The 16,291-nt window shown below is 46.9% G+C and overlaps 1 protein-coding gene across 1 annotated transcript in view; it reads left to right on the forward strand.

Moving 5' to 3' along the window:
- Window positions 1–16,291, forward strand: part of Plxnc1 (plexin C1) — a 150,587-nt gene that overhangs the window by 118,820 nt on the left and 15,476 nt on the right. Inside the window, exons 22-23 of the mRNA XM_090328397.1 lie at window positions 7,805–7,982; window positions 10,290–10,393. Coding sequence (XP_090184523.1) covers window positions 7,805–7,982; window positions 10,290–10,393 — 282 coding nt within the window. The remainder of the gene's footprint in view (window positions 1–7,804; window positions 7,983–10,289; window positions 10,394–16,291) is intronic.

Below are 16,291 nucleotides of genomic sequence, written 5' to 3' on the forward strand. Positions count from 1 at the left end.
AAATCTCTCCAACTCCCCCCCCCCCACAATTTATTACCATTAAGTAGTTGTACAGAGGGATTTCTAGTCAACGTGTCAAATATGATGTATTCTTGATGAATGTCACCCTTCCATCTCTCCCAACTCCCCCCCCACATCCCAAGGTACCTGCCTCTCTCTCTCTCTCTCTCTCTATATATATATATATTTATATATATATATATAGTGACTGTATTTATCTACCCTCTCTCTCTCCATTTGTCTGCTCTCCACCTTTCAGCTGCCCACTCTGGCAACAAACCTTTTATTTTTTTTTTAGAAAAAAGGCTCCTTTACACTGTCTTCTACCCCTCCCTGCCATTGTACAGTACAAGTAGGGGAGCCCCTAGATCCAGGAAGCTTGGGGAAGTCCAATTGGGGTGTGCAAGGAAAGAGCAGTGGAGAAAGGCCTGATAGCCTGTGAGTTCAGAACCCAGGATAAGCAGGGCTGCTGTACCCCGGCTGGAAAACTTAGCAGTGTTTCTGAGTTTGCTCTAAGAGGCAGACTTCTCTCTTGACTTTCATTTGGCCCTGAAATGGAATTAGAAATATATTTTATAGGTTTTACTTAATGAATGCAATGATTGCTCTAAGACTGTTTACACTGAAGTTACTGGTTCATAATAAATTCTTTGACAATTACTTTCTAGGTAATATAATGTTTCCCAGCCAGGATGCAACAGCCTCCCTGCCCTCATTAGCCAGGAATAAGGTAAAGCAACTAATGAGGCAGACCATCTTCCTCCCAGGGGGAAACCGCCTCTCTTCTCTACCTTTGATTCACACACACACACACACAACCTCATTTCCCTGCCTCCTCAATATTGGAAGCTGCCAAATTGTGTGCAGGGTTGCTGAGAAAACCACTGATGAAACAGGAACATGGTTCTATGTCTAGGTGCTATGGTATCTGTGCTCTGACAGTTCTGGGTTTGAATCTGGGTTAGCCACTTTATTGGCTATGTGACCTTGGGCAAGCCACTCACCCTCTTTCTTCATCCATAAATTGTCCTAAATTCTTTTGAGGATATGCACAAAATACACCTACCTTGCTATACACTAGAGGAAGTTCCCATTTTTCAATATTGTGCTAGTCTGAGCAGTTTAGATCCACGGATAGGTAATGTAGAGTAGTTGAATGACTTGAAAACCATTTCCCTCCCTTCCTCCCTTTTCCCTCCCTCCTTCTCTCCCTTCCTTCTTTCCTGTGTGTGTATGTTTGTGTGTGTGTGTGTGTGTGTGTGTGTGTGTGTGTGTGTGCGCGCGCGCGCGCGCGCACACGTGCCAGTACTGGCAATTGAACTGAAGACCTGGGCATTGTCCTTGAACTTTTTTGCTTAAAGCTGGTACTCTACCATTTGAGTTACTACACTCCATTTCCTGCTTTAGGGTGGTTAATTGGAGGTAAGAATCTCACACTTTCCTGCCTAGACTGACTTTGAACTTGGATCTTCAGATCTCAGCCTCCCGAGTAGCTAGTATTACAGTACAGGTGAGAGCCACGGTGCCCAGCTGGAAACACATTCGTTAAATGCCTATGTATTTGGTTATTAGTAAAACTGTTAAGCATAATTCCTGTATCTGGGCATATACAACCAATAGGAGATAATATCCCACTGGGCAGGTGCGAGCAGATGGAGAGTGATAAACTTGAACAATTACTCCTGAGGCTGGTTTTGGAAATGCTACATGTTCTGGGCCTTTCCCTGTGAACTCTGGGTCAGACGTCTGCAGATGGCTTTGTCTTCTTGGTAGCACTGGGCAATATGGGCTTTCATCCCATCCCAACTGTACAGATCAGAGATTGAGTTTAGGGAGTAAGTGGCCAATTCTCTTGTGGAGTGAACAACCCAGGCTGGCAGTCTGCTCTGAGATGTCCTTAATCCCAGCTCCTCCTCTTTTCTGTGGTCCTAAAGACATCTCTTGGTCCAAGACACCAGCTTTATTCCTTATTCCTGTAGCAGCGCCTCAGAGGGGCTGTAAGCAAAGGTACAGATGTCACCAGCTATCTTTGAAGGAAGTTTCCCCAGGGACAGCCACAGAACACACCCACCTAATGTCATTGGTCAGAAATTGATCACGTGACCATGGCTAACAGCCAAGGCTGGGAAGTGAGCCTGTGCTCTGCAAACACATTTGGGTTGGTACCTGGGTTCCTGGTTTGGAGGAGCAATGGTTTCTGTGAGGTTCAAAACCAAACTAAGGTCAGGAAGTTGAATTTCCTGTACCCATTCTCTGTCCAATCATCTCCTCATCTCTCCAAGGACCTTAGCATGGCTGACAGCTCTTCTGGCTTTTTAGTTAAAAAAGAATCTGGATGCATTCTTGTTGTGACCCCAGCAGTTCTGTGAGCTTGGAGGAGTTTCTCAACCTGTCTCAGATTCTCCACCTGTTAAATTAGGCTAATTATAGTAACCCCTTCCCCCACAGAGTTGTGATGATTAGATGAAATCAGTAGATTTTATTCTCAGTACTGGTAAGTGTTCAGTAAGTACTAGCTATTATTACTGGGGACCCAGAGCTGCTCCCTTTTTGTCTTTGACACTTTCTTTCCCTTGTTTAAGGAAACCAAATTTGGTCTACAAGTGATCCATACTACCTTCCAACCTGAGGAAGTAGGGTTCTTTCTCTACACTTCCTAGCCTGATTGTTCAAGATAAAGATGAAAACCTGACATTCATGGATCTAACAGACTACGTAACCAACCATTTCCATATCCAGAGGCCTCAGTCTTCAGGTCCTGTACCTCTTTTCCAGTACTGATCCAAATGCACCCTCTTCCAAACAGCCTTTTTTTCCTCTCCCTTCAAATATTCTATTCCACAGCAGAGGCAGTATTGCTCACAACCCCTAGAGCATTCCTAGACCCTTACCCTACTCAGCCTGGTCCTACAATGTATGTTCATGCCACAGTTTTGCCAGTCGCCCAGTCCTTTCCAGCTGGATGAGTGCTAGAAACTCCTTGGTTGCATTTGTAATGGCCTGTGCACAATAGATGTGAGATGAATGAGTGTGAGATTTTAGCTACCTCAGGATTGACAAAGTGAACTCTGTCAGTTTGGGTACATTCAGAAGACAGACAGACAGACAGACAGACAGAAAGAAAGAAAGAAAGAAAGAAAGAAAGAAAGAAAGAAAGGAAGGAAGGAAGGGGAGAGGAGGGAGGGAAAAAGAAGGAAAGGAAAGAAAGGAAGGGAGGAAGGAAGGGAAGAAGGAGGAGAAGGAGGAGGGGGAGAAAGGAAGGAAGAAAGAAAGAAAAAGAAAGGAAAGAAAGAAAGGAGAGAGAGGGGGGGAGGGAGGGAGGGAAAGAGGGAGGGAGGGAGGGGCAGGGGGGAAACAAGCAAGCATGCGAATGGTGTTTGAAATAGTAAGAGCTCAGGATTGTCAGGATTGTCTCTTACAGCAGTCTGAGGTAAGCAGCCCCAAGGCTGAGCTTTGGGTCACTACCTCTGTGCTCTTGTGTCACAACCCTCCTCCTGTTCATGCACAAAATAGCTGCCACAGCTCCAAGCACTATTCTCCCCTTTCATGGGGTAGAAAACCTATGGTTTTCCTTGTCACTGGCTAGAGCTTGGTCACACGATCAGTCCCTGGTGGAGTAGAAGGAGACCTGGGGAAGTGCCACTATGTGTGCGCCCTTCCTGACTTAGAGGGACCCACTGCTCTTCCTTAGCAAAGACGGGGACTGGTTGTTGGATGAACACCAGCCCTGTCACCTCAGCTGTGCTGATAGCTGGAGTGTTTCCTAAAAGAGGGACACACTTCGGAAGGGGGGCTAGTGTGTGGTTTAAAGCACTTACCCTTTTGTGGTTATCAAGAACAAACCCCTACCTATACTGTAGCTTTGGACCATGCTTGTTTACATAAAGTCTTTGCTTATTGTGAGAGGCAGCATCACTAAGTATTTGAGAATGTAGCCCTAGAAGGTCGTAGTCACTTGCTGGGCTACCTTGTGCATCTGATTTAACCTGTCTGTGCACCTGTTTGTCATCTGTATCATGAGAACGACACTGGACTCTGCCTCCTGGGAGCTCCTGGGATTAATGGATGTGTACTAATTCGCAGCGCGAACACCGAGGGTGGTGCATACGACTGCCATCCTCTTGTTCCTTTGAGATGGGAACAGTGAGAATTTTAAAACTCTAGAGAAGTGGGCTGTCATGCCTACACACCCACAGCTACTAAAGAGTAGAGAATGACAGTGTGTGGGTGGGTGGGGGTGGGGGGTGCTGTTCACGGTCCTCCTGTCCTGTCTACCCCAGAGTACCAAGGTGACAGGTGTGTCCAAAGGCTGAGCATATCCCACAGGTCTCTCCTAACTAAGAAGAAGGACTTGTGTCGTTCCTGCCCTGCATCCCCTGTCACCAAAGAAGCCACCAGGCCTGGGTCAGTGGGCGAGGAAGGGTACTTTCAAGAGGTGAGGGTGAGGTCTTCTACCTGGGGCATGTGTCCAGCACAGAAGGGAGGCCCAGGGTGGCGCCCCGAGTCCCCACCCCTGCCCACTATGCACATGCTTCAGGAAACTGCTGTTTAAGCAGCAAGTCTTCACAGCGTAAAAAATGAACACAAATCAATTGGTGTCTGAATTTCCTCTCAGAATTCCCCATGGACTCTGTAAAATGCCATTTTACCTCTTTTCCACCCATCTAGCTGTGGAAGCAGTAGCAGATTACATTATTTTACATGCAGCTAAGGGTTTTTTTTTTCCCTCTTTCCTTTTGGGTATGGTTTTGTAAAGCATTTATTGCCAATAAAGAAGTGTTTTTGTTAAAGACAATAGTGCCCTTTAGGTGATAATAGAAAGATATTTCCTAAATACCTATAACACTATTACTCAAGCTAGGATGCAGGGTTCCTGATTCAAAGGGGATCTCTGTGGATGGTTATGTGGGATGCCCTGCGAAATGGCTTTGCTTTATCCAGTGCCCCCATGAGGAGGCCACAAATGGGGAGACACAGCCCCCACCCAAGTCTCTGCACAGATGCAGATACACTGGAGCATGAACCCAGGACTCTGCCAACATCTGGCCTAAGACAGACAGACAGACAGGGCTCCTGGAGGTCACAAAAATTCCAAGGCTACAGCTGAACCTGGAGGATCCTCAAGAGCCCGGGAGGTGAAGGAGGGACACCAGCCCCATAGTTGTGAGGCCAACACCACAGGCAAACCAGGCCTTGCCTCCAGACTCTGCCAAGCAAGTTGCTTAGCCTGTCTGTACCTCAGTTAGTTCTCTCGCTTGAAAATGGAGCCAGTGATAGCAGCAGAGACTCCTTTGCCAGGGGTTCACATGCCACTGACTGGGAATCTGCATCATTGGATTGGAGCTGAACCAAAGCTTGTTCATACTAATGATGAGCAGAATTGATTGGACAAGATCTAAAGGCATCTATCTTAGTCTTTTGGGCCATTATTTCAGAATATCATAAACTGGGTACATTTTCAGCAACAGCCATGTCTTTGTCACCCTTGTAGACACTGAGAAGTCCAAGATCAGGTGCTGTCAGATCTAGGGTCAAATCGTGACCCACCCTCTCCACCTTTGGAAGCTTCTGGGAAGTAGCTTCTCCACCATTTCTGACTCTTCATTCATCTGTGTGATACTAAACAGATCCAAGCACACAGCACCTTACTCTGACAGATGTTGAGCGTGCAGTCAGTGGTAGCCTGTTTTTATGGGCTGAAGCTCGGCTTCCCAGTGAAGGTCAGAGTTGAACACAGCATAGCAGTAATATCCTTCAATCATAATGACGGTTATCATCATAGACCCACTCCTCTGCAGTGTATTCACCCCTTCAATCCTTTTTTTTTTTTTGCCAGTCCTGGGCCTTGAACTCAGAGCCTTGGCACTGTGTTTGGGCTTTCTCGAGGCTAGAGCTCTACCACTTGAGCCACAGAACCATTTCTGGCTTTTTTCTATGTTTGTGGTACTGAGGAATCGAACCCAGGTCTTCGTGCATATAGGCAAGCACTCTACCACGAGGCCAAACTCCTGGTCATCACTCCTTCATCTTTCTAACATTGCTAGAAGGCAGATTCTATTCTACCCATCTTAATTGATATTTTAAGTTTGTGTCATGCTAGGGATGGAATTCAGGGTTTGCATGGGCAAACATTCTACATCTGAGCTCCTTCTCCAGTCCTTTATGCATTTTAAAGTTCAGGTAATCATAAATATCTCCAATCTCTTTGAATTATTTGGGTTTTTATTTACTTTTCCTGTCGCCTCATTATTTTTTATTCCCTCATTGAGCCAGGATCAAAAACTTGAAATGTCTGGTGCTAGTCACTCACGTTTGTAAGCCTAACTACACAGGAGGCCGAGAGCTGAGCCTGAAGTTCAAATCTAACCGAGGCACACAAATTCTAAGGACTCATCTCCAGTGAGACAGCAAAAGCCTAGAAAAGAGGTGTGACTCAAGTGGTAGAGCTCCGCCTTGAGCAGAAGAGCCAAACATGAAAGGACACAAGATTTGGAATTCAAGCCCCAGTACCAGAAAAAAAAAGAAACAAAACCAAACTTTGAAGTAACTCTGCATCCCTACCACACACCATTCCCACATCACGTGGACCCTGTAGTTAACAAGGTGTCAGAGATTTGCTGTTTTACACAATGTGTGGGGTTCTTCCCTGCATCCATTTCCTGGAGGAGTTGTGGTAAGGAAAAACTGAGTTCATTGTGGTTCAAGTGGTAGAGTGTTAGTGTTGAGCTGAAGAGATCAGGGACAGCACCCAGGCCCAGAGTTCAAGTCTTTTGACTGCCAAAGCAACAACAACAACAACAACAACAACAACAACACCTGAGTTCTTTTAAATGTGTATGTTCATATTTGAAGTAAATGACAGGCTTTTGGATTCCTGTGGTGATGATCCAGATGTGTGGTTTCCCACATACACAACACACAGCCCTGCTTCCTGAGCTTTTGCTGCCCAGATTGAATGTTAACTGAGGAAATTTAAGGCCCTGAAATGTAATTCACGCAAGCATGATTGTACAGGGTGGGAATCTCAGTCTTTCAGTGACTGCTCAGGACCATCTGACTGAAGCTGTTGTCAGTGGAGGTGGAGGTGATTATTACCATAATTAATGCTGCATAGTAAAAAGTGACCTCATCCGTGCGATCGATACAGGGACCCTGTAACCTTTCTTGTCACCTGGAACTTCACTTCTTGTACTCCATGGTTCTGAGAATAATAATAGGAAAAAATGATCACTTTGTCCTCATTCCTGTGAACCTTTCCAAACCGCTTTTAAGGATGGAATTAGAAATCCTCCCCCATCTTTTTTTGGAGGGGGGGGAAGTGGTGGTCATGGGTCTTGGCGCTGTCCCTGAGCTCTTCAACTCAAGGCTACTGCCCTACCCTTGAGCCCTAGTCCCACTTCCCATTTTCTAGAGATTAACTGGAGATAAGAGTCTCAAGGCTTTGTAGTGCCCTAGCTGGCTTTGAAGCCCAAGCCTCAGATCTCAGCCTCCTGAGTTCCTAGGATTACAGGCGTGAGCCACGCCCAGCTGTTCCCCATTTCTTTTTAAAAAATGTTTTTACGTGCATATGGATTTTCCGCTCAGATTTAGTCAATGCTTGCTCTGTAATGAGAGTTTTAACTTTGTGTTTTCCTTCCCATTATCCCTGAAAAGAATGGAATATAGAGAAAAGATTAAAGGAGTATAATGTGATAGGTATTTGCTAATTTGCTGTCAGTGGTATTAGTAGGTTTGGGTCTTTTCATGAATGCCTTTCAGATCGCAATTATCTAATAGACTTGGAAACATGTTTATATTCTTGCAGGCATTAAATGTCGTCTTTGAAAAAATCCCAGAAAACGAGAGTGCAGATGTCTGCCGGAATATTTCAGTTAACGTTCTTGACTGTGACACCATAGGCCAAGCCAAAGAAAAGATTTTCCAAGCATTCTTAAGCAAAAACGGCTCCCCCTACGGACTTCAGCTGAGTGAAATTGGTCTCGGTAAGGTGACACTAGCCACTTCGTCCCCCACTTGCCCATAGATCCTATTTGGTGACATTTAGGTGGCCCACCTTGTCCCCTGAGAGCATGTTTTGGGGCTGAGGGGCTGTTTTGCCTTCTTGCAAGCAAGCATCTTGCTTCTTCCTGAAAGATCTCATCCTTCTAAGATGCCATTAAAAAAGATAGATAGATAGATAGATAGATAGATAGATAGATAGATAGATAGATTTGTAAATCAGATTTCACAGGATTGCTAACCCTGACACCACATGGAATCACCTTGTGTGGAGAAGTACAATAAGGTAGAAATGCCTTGCCCTGTGTGTGTGTGTGTGTGTGTGTGTGTGTTGCATTTCACCCTGGCGTTTGATTTGTTTGTTGTGATACGGAGCGTGTCATTAGTGGGTGGCTCAGCCTCCGTGTGTTAACTCCAGCAGGCTGGAAAGGTCATCTTCCTCCCTGCTAATCGCACCCTGCATTAAGCTGTATCCTCCGTCCTCCCTCAGCGCCGAGCAGCAGCTGCTCTGAATTCATTTGTGGGAACTATTGGTATACTGCAAAGAAGAGCATATGCGGGAGCAGCTAGCAGGGCTCTACTTCACTCAAATGTTCATCAACATTTTAAAAGTTGAGCTCCACGCAACCCTCCCAGGAGACTGCTGGAGGATTTTATAGCAGATAATGGGACAGGAAAGAAGAGTAAAACCTCGGTAGTGATAGACAGTAGAACAAGGTTCATCTTCCTTCCAAGTGCAATGGTAGGCCTTGACTAAGCAGGCAATTAAAATCCTCCCCCTCCAATCAAACCTCCTACTAAAGCCATTGAGAAAAGCCTTCAGGCAGAGCCTGGGAAAGTTGAGGGAGGCCAGCAAAGGGGGGTGGCGGGAGCAGGGAGCTTACGTGCCTTTCTCCATCACTTCTCTAGTTCCTTCCAGTGGCATATCAGGGGGTGGCAGCCCCAGGAGGGTTCAGCTCATGTGATTCCATGCACGGTCAGCATGACAGTGCCAGGAAACCAGGGCCAATCGAAATCAACTTCCATGAGGTTGCAAATGTGTGGCTTTGATCACAGAAGGACACAGGTACACCAGCCCAGCAGCCCAGCAGCTCAGCCCTACATGCCTCTGCGGGGCCATCCTTGCCTTGAGGATATGCCAATCAAGCATCCCTGAAGTTGGAAGGCAGGGGCAGAACAAGCCGTGCCCTTGTGTTGTCTGCTTGCAAATGAGGAACATGTAAATAATAGCCCTGTGACACTCCTGTGTGCCACTCCAATGACCTCCGTGGAAATGGAGACAAATCCTTCTAAGCTAGCCATACATAACTTGAATTAAATTCCAACCCCAATAGCAGAGGCACACAAGTCAAATGCCCAAAAGGACAGAATGTACCTAAGTAGGGAGTGTTACTATTTGGCAAAATAGGAATTGTTGAAGCCTGACTTTACTGAGAAAAGACTTGCCGTCTATGGATACAGCTGAGGACCATGTAGGCTGCAGGATGGGAATTACCTCATGTGAGTGAGTGTGTGTGTGTGTGTGTGTGTGTGTGTGTGTGTGTGTTACTACTAGCATTTGAACCCAGATTGCAGTGCTTATTTCTTGCACTTGCTTGGATGCTATTCTACTATTTGAACCATGCCCTTAGCCCAGCTTTTACTAGATGGATTCTTGTAGACTTTTCTGCCTGGGCTGAGTTCAAACTATAATCCTGCAGAATAGCTTGAGTAGCTAGGATTAGGGCACTCAACCATTACCATATTGAGGGGGGGGGGAGGGAGAGATTGAGAGACCAGGATTCCAAATTTGTGTGCAATTTCACCTATTGTGTATGGAGTTAATATTAACACAATAATGGCCACATCCTGACTTGAGGGCACAGGTGGTCAACCTGTGGGGTATTTGCACCCTGTGCTACTGGTACATTAGCACGTGTGGCCTGCTGACAGGCATCCTGTGAGAAGAGATTATATTAAGCCTCTGTTGTTGAACACCACCCCCCACACACAGCATTGGGGATCAGTCCAAGGCATGTGGCCCCTTAGAAAACACATGAGTTTATCTTTGGTGGCATCACCCCTGGGCTTCGCTTCAGTCTGACTCTGAAAAAAGTCATCTACTGTAACAGAGCCAACTCGGGATGCAAACTCAGGCCCTCAGTGTGCTTCTGTCGACACACCTTCAGTGCTGTCGCACTTTCTCTTCACCTTCATGTATTTATTAGTAGCTTGTGCGAGTAGCGCCGTAGACACAGGTCAGGTTCTTTGTTATGATTCTCAAAGTGAACACACCCAACCTCGGTTTCCAGAACTGCAAGTGGGAACACGGCAGAAAGAACTTCTCGATATCGACAGCTCCTCTGTGATTCTGGAAGATGGAATAACCAAGCTAAATACCATTGGCCACTACGAGGTAAGGCCACACCTTGCCCCATCGCTGTCTTCTTCTCCTACTCCTGCTGCAGCACACAATCCAAGCTTCTCTCCCATTTGCTGTGTGTGTGTGTGTGTGTGTGTGTGTGTGTGTGTGTGTGTTGGTCCTGGAGCTTCAACAAAGAGCCTGGTGCTGTCCCTGAGCTGTTGTGCTCAAGGCTAACACTCTACCACTTGAGCCACAGCTCTACTTCCAGCTTTTTGGTGGTTAATTGGAGATAAGCACCTCGTGGACTTCCCTGCCCTGGCTGGCTTCAAACCACGATCCTCAGATCTCAGCCTCCCGAGTAGCTAGGATTACAAGGTATGGGCTGTCATTGCCCAGTCTCTTTCCTACTTTCTGGAATCATCTGCAGACTCGTCGTGACTGGGCCATGTTTGCCACAGCTGCCCTTTCAGAAGATATACTTACCATGTGTCCTGTTCTTAGAAGACTTCAGTTTCCAGTTGTGAGTGGAAGCCTAGCCTTGACTGGCTTATCTGACTTTGCAGGCGTGTGCTGGGAGAGCCTCAGGGCTGCTGTGTACCAAGTGCATCATGGTGTGTGACCCTGCAATGTCCTAAGTCTCATCTCATCTCGCAATGGTCTCTGTAACCTTTAGTTCAGGGACCTCATTCCAAAGAAGTCTGTACTTCCTGTTTGCTTGCAGTGCTCTGTGGTTCTTTCTTTAGTAAGGCCTCTTGGACTGGGTGAATGCTGAGCATGGTGGGCTGAGGGCAGAGGTCTGGAAAAGTCGCTGAATGCATGGAGGTATTGGGATTCCTTCATTAAGCACCTCTTTGTTGAGTGTCTGTTTTGTTGCGTGTCAGAGATGGGGCTATGAGAGAGGAACAGAGACCCGGCTGCAGCTGCCATGAACCAGCAGCCACAGGGAGGGGATAGCAGGAGGAAGGAAGAGACAACCATGAAGCAATGCTTTATAATCAAATGGGCTGTGCTTGGGGAATCCACAAAGGCTTCAGAGGAAGCTAGCTGAGAAAGAAAGAAAGAGAGCTTAGCCACCGTGCGACATATTGCCAACATATCTGGCAGAGAAGGGAGAGCGTGCATGTGTGACAGGTGACTTTCAGACTGGCCACAACTGGAGGAGCCAGGGTGGTGGTGGGGGGAGGGGGACAAGTAATAGCCAAAGCTCAGGTCCTGGTGTTCATATCTCCCTTCATTTTGGTTCATTCTCTCCCACAACAAGCCGATGAGGTAGGAACCTCTAACCCCATTTTATAGATGTGTATGCACAGGGGCTCAACCAGAAAGAGGCTAGAAAGATGGCTGGGGCAAAAAGGGAAATACAGATCCTACAGGGCTTGTCCAGCTTCTCAGGGGTTCCATTATATCTCAAGGACAGTGGAAAGACATTGAAGGCATTAAGAAAAATTTGTGTTTCAAAAAATGATTGTAAGGCTGGGTGTGATGGTGCCTACCTTAATCTCAACTAACAGGAGGATTGTGGTCTCAGGCTGGCCTGGGCAAAAGCACAAGACCGTATCTGAAACTGCAGTGAAAAAGGACTAGGGGATGGTTAAAGTGGGGCTTCTGCCTAGAAAGCTGAAATACTTCAGTACTTCAAAATAAATGACAGACACATGGTAGAGAGATGATAGATGATAAACGATTGTGCAGGTACAGGCATGGATGGGTGAGATACAGCCCTGGGTGGGGGGAGCCAGGGAAGCTAGTAGGAGAGGTTCAGGGGAGGAGCGGTGCAGCACCTCTGTGGTGGAGACACACGCTGAACTTCCCACTTGCTCAGAAGCCAATGCTGCAGGTCACTGGGTGGGTAATGGGGTGGGATGAAGGCTCCATCGGCCTTCGGGAGCAGTGAGGACTTTTCCAGAGCTGACAAAGACAGGAGATGGAGCAGCTGTCTTTGATGGCTCAAAAGCCTCTGAAAGATGGGTGAGCCAAGGACTGTGAGCTTTTCTAGCTCTGTCCTCCTCCTGCAAAAAAGCTGGTGGCTCACGACTGTGATCTTAGTGACTCAAGAGGCTGAGATCTGAGGATTCCAGTTCAAAGCTTGCCCAGGTAAGAAAGTCTATGAGACTCTTATCTCCAATTAACTGCCAAAAGTGGAGCTGTAGTTCAAGTGGTAGAGCGCTAGCCATGAGCAAAACACAAAACAAGGTCAGGAATAATGCCCAGGCCCTGAGTTCAAACCCCAGGACAAGCACCACAAAAAGGAGGAAGAGGAAAAGAAGGAGGAGGAGGATAAGAAAGAGGAGGAGGAAGAGGAGGAGGAGGGGGAGGAGGAGGGGGGGAGGAGGAGGGGGAGGGGGAGGAGTGGGGGAGGAAGAGGAGGAGGAGGAGCGGGAGCAGGAGGAGCGGGAGCGGGAGCAGGAGGAGGAGGGTTGAGCCAAGCTTTCTGGCTTGGAAAGTAGCCTATTCTTACACCATTTTGGCTGAATGTATCTCAGACCCAGTTTGGTGACACCTGCTGGGTCCTGGCCCTGGGCTTTTGCTGGTGAAGACCTCACAAATGCAGGTGGTGTGCTGCAGATTCACCAGCCGCTCCGTGTGGCTCAGAATGCCCACTGTGGGATCAAAGGCAATGGTCCTGAACTCATCCAGTCAGTGGCAGGGCAGCAAGCTCCCAGGAGCTGAAGGGGCGGATGTGACCAGGTACTGCCTTCCTGGCCAGTAGTGCTCAGAGGGAAGCTAATTGAGAAGTTCACCATGAGATTGGAGGGGTTCAGACCTGCAGGCCTTCTCCTCACCCTGTATCCAGATAGCAAGTGCACCTAATCTTCCCAAGGGGCTTAGCTACTAACACCCCATTTTCAAGCTCCCCACCCATCTCTGCACACCTCCCCACTGTACTGCACCCTTAGCCACCATGTGGCCTGGAGTGGGCCCTAAGGAAAGGGGCAGCCACTCAGCACCATGAATAGGGAGAGTCAGGACAGGAAAACAGGAGCAGAGCACCACAGCTGTCTGCCAGGCACGGAGGCCTGTCAGGAGAGATAAAGCATCGCTCTTCATGGTCACGTCGCCCAGCTCGACACCTATCTGCTCAGGGATGATAATGAAATTAATCCGGCCTGTAGTCTCTTTCTGGACCCAGTGATTTATCGGCCTCATACCCCAGTGTAGCTGCCTGGTGGTAATAAATGACAAGACTAGGACATGAAGGCTTAAAGGATTCTCCTTATGTTTAAAAAGCTAAGCCATGAGGCAAATAAACGCAGAGAGCTTGAAGAGAACTGAGCTGAGCTCGCCAAGCCTGGACCCTCCCCGAAGCCTGTTTTCTAAAGATGATCAGAGCGTCTACTCCCCCAACCCCGCAGATGCCCAAACCTACCCTTGATTTAATAACACTTCTGGAGAGTCAGAAATTGGGAATAATTTGAGAGGGCTGAGATGAAGTCTGCACTTACCCTTTCGTTAAAGAAATGTTCTTCTCAAGCACTCGCTTGAGGCTTCCAAAGAGACAAAATGCTAATTATCACTCTTATTCCTTTACTAAAGCGCCCTAGTTTGAGTCACTGTAAGTGCTTGAAAGCAAAAACAAAAAATATATATATTTCATTTAAAAATAGGGTCTAATTTGGAGTTCTAAGTGATTCAGACTTACCTCCCTCCAATTAGGCCAAATTAGTTGTGTTTTCAAGTTAATCTTTAGTGACGACCAGTTCCTCCTCCTGTCTAAACAAAGTCCCTGCTGCTGGAGCATGAGCCTGAGTGTTCTGGTCTTCTGGCCTGAGGATGAATAGAATGAATGGGTCTCAGCTGGTCAATTTGTTGGATTTGTTTTTTTGGATATTTGGAGAATTGATTTCTAGAGGGATCTGAGGATAGATGCAGCACCCCAAACCCTACACTGCTGTCAGTGGCCTTTGGATGGAGTCTTCATCAAGCCCTAACACTGTGACCATGGCATTGTGGGACAGACAGTACCAGGGGCAGCCAGCGCCTGCTATCTTTCACAAGCTTTCCCGGCTCACAGTTGGCTACAGTCAGGGCTTTGGGCCAGAGCGGTTATCCTGCCCCTTTCTATCCGATGAATGCTGAGGGGTGGGAATGTCTGCTGTCTGGAGCAGGCTAGCTGAGCTTTCTGTACACACACAGAGCCCTCCCCAGTGCCTCCGGCTGGAAATGTCCCAATGGGTAAGAGTCCTTTAGGGTCTAATGTCACCTCTTATCCTAGAATGAAAAGGACTGGATCACTTCTAAAGGACATGTGCAGTGTGAAAGTTCCAGCTTCTAGAAACCTGCAGCTTCTAGATGCTCATGTATTTAATGCATAGATCGTGTGTCTTCTGTTCCAGACACTGTTCTAAGTAGCAACTCCTCTGGTCTTCACTACCATCCCATGAAATAAATACCAGCATTGTTCTCATTCCAAGGCCCAGATTGTCTAAGAAAGTTGACCAAGGCCACTCAGCTTCTCTCACTGCTGACCCAAGTTGGAAGTAGTTAAAAAAAACCAAACCCAAACAGTGAGGCCCTTCTAGCTAGAGGGATCATGATGCCTCATCTCCAAAAACAGGGCTCAATTTAGGAAAGAAAAATCTAGCTACTTATTGTTCTCTGATAAAAATTCAAAGGGTACATTTTCTTGAAATCCTGGGATGACTCTTGTAGCTGTGAGTTCCCCAAATGCATTCATGCTTCTGGTTTTACTTGTGGGCACCTATCTTTGAAGGTGGTGGCTTCTTTAAAGCACCCAACCATGCCAATCCACCAGAGCACTGGAGAAGGAAGGAAAGAAGATGACCTGAGGCTTAGCTCTAATGATCTGCACAGGGATTCAGCTTCTGCCCGTGGATGGTTGTAACAGTGGAGAAGCAGGAGTCCCCAGGGGGCCTTTCCTCTAGTTCCAAGAGTCTATTGGAGCTCTGATCTGGGGGAGCTGTGTCTGTGGAGCCCCAAGCTTCCTTTGCAGAAGCACTGAGCTAGGTGACCCCTCTAGAAGAGAGTGTGCCTCCAGCCTGGTGTCACGATGGAGAAAGGAGGAGGAAGGAGGAGGAAGCTCATACTGGAGAGACGATCTGGGTAGAAACCTGTTTTCATGGAATAAAATGTGTGAACCAAAACATGCTTTCAGGAACTTGAGTTGCCAGAGAGGGTTTTCCCTTGATAACCTGTTGATGTGTTTTCAGATTCTTTCCCCTCAAATAACAACAAAAAAGTATAATAATATTCAGTCCATATGCATCACTTTCCATAAAACCCGTAATTAAAATTCCACTTGTTCTCCTAGGATCAACCATATCCAATTGCCCAACAGCTGACCTTTTAAAAAAAAAAACCACAACAGTTTTATGAGGTAAAATCTAAATTTCATCTCATGTTTCTAGAAAAATTTATTTTTTAGAGAGCAATCTCCAACTTTGGCCAAGAAGATAGCATCTTCTGACATCACAATAACTCAACCTCGCATGCATCTGCATCTGAAGAAATTCTTGCCCTGAACCCTTTTGTAGCCAGGGAGCAAGAGCTTTAGTGTGCTAATAGGAAATTCTACAGATGTCTCTGGTACATTCAAGCCTCAGCTGGCATCTGTGGCATTTTGGCTGCGTACCACCTTGTCCCAGGGAATCTCAGGACACTGTATGACTGGAAAAGATTGTACCTGAAATAGGTGTGTACATGTACTCATTCTCTGGATCGGAGACACAGCCCTACTGCAGATCTTTCTTGTGACATTAATCTTGCCTTGATTTAATTTGGTGTCCATCCCTTAAGTAGAGGCCCAGAGGGTGTTCCTTCCTCCAGGAGGACGGGACGATTAATGAGTCCCTCTCTCAGAACCATTTGGAGTGCTTCAGATGGAACCAACAGCATCCTGTTTTTAACCCTTCAAATTGCATGGCACTTTGCACACACACATAAAAAAGACATTTCTGCCCTGATCTCAGCAGCAGCTGACTTGTGCAAAAT

The sequence above is a fragment of the Megascapheus bottae genome, chromosome 2 (assembly GCF_031878675.1).
Source record: "Megascapheus bottae isolate mThoBot1 chromosome 2, mThoBot2.hap1, whole genome shotgun sequence".
NCBI lineage: Eukaryota > Metazoa > Chordata > Mammalia > Rodentia > Geomyidae > Megascapheus > Megascapheus bottae.